The 5,020-nt window shown below is 36.5% G+C and overlaps 1 protein-coding gene across 2 annotated transcripts in view; it reads left to right on the forward strand.

The window, feature by feature from the left end:
• The window catches only part of LOC105169414 (enhancer of polycomb-like protein 1), a gene marked incomplete at its 3' end in the record, with an annotated part of 9,626 nt that extends 4,608 nt beyond the window's left edge, over positions 1 to 5,018 (forward strand). For both annotated transcript variants that reach the window (XM_020696479.1, XM_011089806.2), the window contains 8 exon segments: positions 95 to 160; positions 989 to 1,027; positions 1,396 to 1,476; positions 1,609 to 1,656; positions 3,123 to 3,173; positions 3,279 to 3,347; positions 4,323 to 4,562; positions 4,798 to 5,018. In XM_020696479.1, coding sequence (XP_020552138.1) covers positions 95 to 160; positions 989 to 1,027; positions 1,396 to 1,476; positions 1,609 to 1,656; positions 3,123 to 3,173; positions 3,279 to 3,347; positions 4,323 to 4,562; positions 4,798 to 5,018 — 815 coding nt within the window.

The following is a 5,020-nucleotide window of genomic DNA, read 5'->3' on the forward strand; positions in this document are numbered from 1 at the left end:
CTCCCTTTTCTTTCCTTTTTATTTTTTTCTTGATTATTGTCTTGCTGTGCCACTTATTCTAAAAGTTTCCTAATATCTGTCAATCACATGCTAGGCGTTGCAAGCTCTCTCCATCAAGTACGGACTTTTCCAGTCTATTTATAATTACTGGAAAGAAAAGGTATGCATCATCCTGTTTGATTTTTATGATTTTGGTGTATTTGGTCAGGGTAATTTCACTAAAACGAAATGCATGCTGAAGATTCTATCTTCTTACAGAGGTTTTGACAACTTTAGCTATTATCACTCCCTCCCCTGTTTTTTGGTGAATTCTAAGCTGTAGTATGTCATCTATGTAAAATGGTGTCTTGCTGAAAAATGGGTCAGATCTCAAGGCTTCAGGTGCTACAATTTTTGAAAAACTTGCGGCATCATGGCATTGGTACTACGATTTGCAGAGTGACACTTTCAGTCTCTTGTCTACCTTGGTAGAAATTGGACTTTGATCGTCTCTTGTTGTCAATTTGCTTTTGGAAAGGGAAACTTCAGATTAGCACAACATTTTTCTGGATGTTTCTACTTGGTCTTACATTGTAAAGTGCAAGCTATTATAATTAGTGATGCATATAAGTTAATATTTGCTCATATACTAAGCAATGTTTGTTGCATCTCTGTAATTTCTTTGTACCAGTACTGCAGGCTGTCATGCTTGTAGGATGATTGATATATGTGACCTATAGTTGCAATATATTCCTTTTAAAGCTAACATATGTTGAACAAATACGACATTTTCAATTAATGGGATGACTCGTAACCTTTTATTGTTTGACATGGACACATGTAACCTATAAGTACATAAAATATGTTGATTCACAACCAACTTTTAATTCATAACTATAATTTTAATTTGAAATAAGTTCTCATGTTACTTTTTCTTCATATTTCTGTGTTGCTTTGAAATAAGTTCCAGTGTAACTTCTGACTGTCTGTCTGCCTTCATCTTTGCCAGCGTGAACGGTGGCAAAAACCTATCCTTCGACGTTTGCAGGTTAGTTTTTTCATTTGGTATTGCTGTTGAATATTTTGGTAAGCTAGAACTGATTATAAGGAAAATCTTGGCAAGGGATCATATATTTCCTAATAAATAATCATGGCCATTCTTGTTACTTTCTCCAAATACAACTCAAGAAAAGCGGTACTGTAACTGTTCTCTTTTGGCCTCTTATCCTTTAGCCTTAAGCACTAACAGAATACAGTAACTTTGAAGCACCAGTGACTTTTTCCTTTCTAATCTTGCACCATATTAGTCCTTCGAGCTGCACGGTACAACTTGTGCTAGCATTGTGTCATAAAGTCTTATATTCTAAGACTCTGTTTTTAGCTGCTAACAACCTGCATCTTGCACTCACCGAGCAGCCGCCGCCTCCAGTCAGTGATACCAATCCATACAATGTGTTCAGACCAAGGGAAAAAGCTCATAAGCTTCACACAAGAAGAGTACGTCAGACTTGGTCTATGAGTGCTATCACTACTTTTTAAGTCGTTAATTTGTTCCAGTGATATTATTATGCGATAACTGTTTGAATAACATTGGGTATTTACTGTTCTCATGTATGCCTCGCTGAACAGATGCAAAGGAGGGAAAACAATGTGCAATCTTTTGAAAAGCTCCGCCAGGTGAATAATGCATCCAACCACCCTCTGAATCAATTTGTTCTCTAATATTATGTGCTTATGCAGATATAAACTTTTGATCAAGTGTTAATAGATTTTCAAGCATGGAATTAGGAAAAAGAAAGCGTTTAGTTCTCTGAATAGCTGCAACGTGAACATTCCTTCCCTTAAATCATGTGTACTCTGGTCTTGCTTGGACTACAAAGTGCAAATAAGCTGAGTAATAATTATTTTAAAGCTTTAAGATACTTAAATTTCTTTGCGCGTTTTTCTGCTTGTTGACATGAAAGATATTGAGTCTTTGTCTTTGTCAGAAGATTTCTAATATGGCTTCCGTTTACTTAGACCTCATAAGAAAAATGATGTCGGCTTTTAGTTTTTGCTTCTTCATTGAGTTTTCAATAATTCCTTTGTGTTAAGCAGTGAATGCACTTTTTTTGGGAAGATATTTCATGGTATCACATTGTTTAACATCTAAAAAGTTCTATAAAGATTACATGTCTTATAGTTCGATTTCAATAGTGATAAGATACACGGAACTAAAAACTGAGTTACTGCTGGTGGACACAGTTAAAATTGTTTGATGTGCCTGCTACTGGCCTTGAGTGGACTGAAGTTGGCTTGTAGCAGAGTGCATGTTACATGCATTATCATCTTGTATTTGGGATGAGTGCTTTCATTCATGCCATAGTTTGATGCTTTACTCCTAAGTTTAAGACGATATAGGTCCGTTGTTTTTTCCATACATTCTGCCGATATATATCTACATACATATATATATATATTATCAGAAGAAGAATTGAAAAGCTTACTCAATCATGTGACCTTGATTTTCTCTTTGCTAGTACAGCAGAGTTGTCATAATCGTAATTAGGTGATCATGTATGCTTTTGATTTAATAGTAATTTTGGTTGTTATCTAAATATTGTCTGTAAAACATGTTGGGTATATGGCATCTAATACTTTATGAGCATGCATCTAGTCTTTCATAGAGTCTTCATGGGCCTCAGATTCAAATGCCCAGATTTGGTTATGTAGAACAAATGTGCTACTGAATCACTATCTGCAGCATAATTCATGTTTGTTTGACATTGTTTTCCCCATTCGGAATTTGGGTCAAAGACATTAGTTTTCATCTTGAACCCCTGATCTTGGTCATTCACTTCAATTTGACCTCATTTTTCCTTTTCTGGCCATTAATCTATTTGAAACGTAACATTGGATATGCTGACAGTTAAGGAGTTTGGAGGCTAAAACAGAAATACTTCCCTTTGTAATTCTGAATGTCCGCACTTTTAAGTGGGAGCTCTTCCTGATTTGTTTCCCTGCAGTTGGGATACTTGGATGTTGGTCCCTTTTCGCTTTAACTTGCCCAACTTTGGATATATGCAGAGTTTCCGACCCCAGAATCTTTATTTGTGTATTCATGAGTAATACAATTGTTGTTTGCTTTGATTCTTTTTTCTCAGGTCAGGCGCAACCTCGATCAGGCAAAAACCATTGTTGAGGCTCTTATCAAGGTAGGTGGTTATGGTTTGTCGCCAGTGATAAGCTCCTGTTTCATTTGGCTGTACAAACTTTTGCATGATGATCATCGATCATTGCTTCATCACCCTTTTATGTAGAGAGAAGAGAAAAAACGAGAACTTCTGGGGAGTGAGATCACCCTTCAAAGAATTCAAATGAATTACAAGGTTTGCATCATTACTTGTTCTAGTATTTACCATTCCAAAAGTTTCCTATTCTCTTTCAATAGCTGAAAACTTTAGTAGACAGGTCATGAACTCTAATACAATAAAGTTTGACTTGAATTCTGGAATTTCTGTAGCAGTCTTCATTTATTTGCACTGGTAGTTGATTCAAAAACCAACTTTTCCTGTTGTTATTCCTTCTTTCTGTCTGAAAAGTTTCTAGTTATCCTTTGTGTTCTCTATCAACTTACTGTTGTGCTGAGTAATATGTAGTCTATCATGTTTCCATTGACACGGAACACGTTGAAGTTAAATAAATTAAGATCCTTTATGCTAAAGCTGAATCCATCAGTACCTATAGTTACTGAACAATTGGAAGGTTTTAATATATTCATAATTCATTACCTTTACATTACATCGGATTGCAGACAAAAGAATCACAGAGAATATTAAATGACTGAATTTAATGGAATTAACATAAACACCACCAAAAATAATAAAGATTGTATTAGATGATATAAGAGGAACCATATTTCTTTATTTAGTTTGTCATAGATTTGGACGTATGACTAACTGAATATGCAGAATGACAGTAGAACAATTAGGAGCCCTGTGCCTGAGAATTAAGCACAGATCATATTGTCCAGTTGAAGAGAAAATTCTCCATAACATTTTTGAGATTGACAATTTTCTCCCAATTCTTTTAGGGCATGGCGCAATAGCCTCTATATCTCAAGTAATTCTGCTACAAAGGAACAAAATGGTTTCAGCGGAAATTGAATAAAACTCAATGTCTTCAAGCACTAGGCTTCCAAAAGCAGTGCTTCCATGGTCTGGTTCATAAGATGATATTTTAAGACAATTTGCTTTTAGGAACACAATGGTTAAGTTGGATATTTAAATTCTATTAGTCCTGCTACATTGATTCAAGGTTGCCTTTCAGCAACTGATGCTCATCTCTGTTTATATATATTTCAGCATGAAACTCATCTCCTTGAGGAATCTCTGGCTTTATGTGGATTGCCATCATTTCCCAGCAAGCTTGGATCAAGCGAAGAGGACTTTGATTCTGATGATGTGGCAAGCAGCCGTCCCCACAGGCAACCTCCTGTGGTGCAAAATCCACCTTTCACAGAATCAAAGCGGGTTATGGTTCCCGCAGGAAATGTGAAGAGAGAGACCAGAAGACGCGTTCCTTATACTTGGCTTCATAAACTGGTGCGAACCAATTCCTTTGTTGAAATTAGTTCTTTACTATACTCAGTTCACTCTATAGAGCCAAGAGAAACCAATGTACGCATTTTACCTAATAGTTCTTAGTATGATACATTCCACGGATAACAGTTTCCGATTGGATAAGTTTGTTAGATGATGGTGCAGAAGCATTATTCGACTAGATATTTAGCATCATTCATCTAATCATCTAGCTTTATACTGGTTTGTGTATATGCAGGATCCTACTGAGCCTGTTTTGCTGTTTACAAAGCCGCTACTTGCAGATAAATTAGCAGCTTCAGGCATCATACCTCCATTAGATCCTTCAAACCCGAAAGGCACATCTCCTCGGTCATTTATCCGTGGACGGATTGGCCGAGGGGGCAGAATAGTGTTTGATAGATGGAACCCTCTTATGCATACCCCAATTGACCATGGGGAGACCAGATATGTACCACCCC

This window comes from Sesamum indicum, linkage group LG8 (genome assembly GCF_000512975.1).
Source record: "Sesamum indicum cultivar Zhongzhi No. 13 linkage group LG8, S_indicum_v1.0, whole genome shotgun sequence".
Classification (NCBI taxonomy): domain Eukaryota; kingdom Viridiplantae; phylum Streptophyta; class Magnoliopsida; order Lamiales; family Pedaliaceae; genus Sesamum; species Sesamum indicum.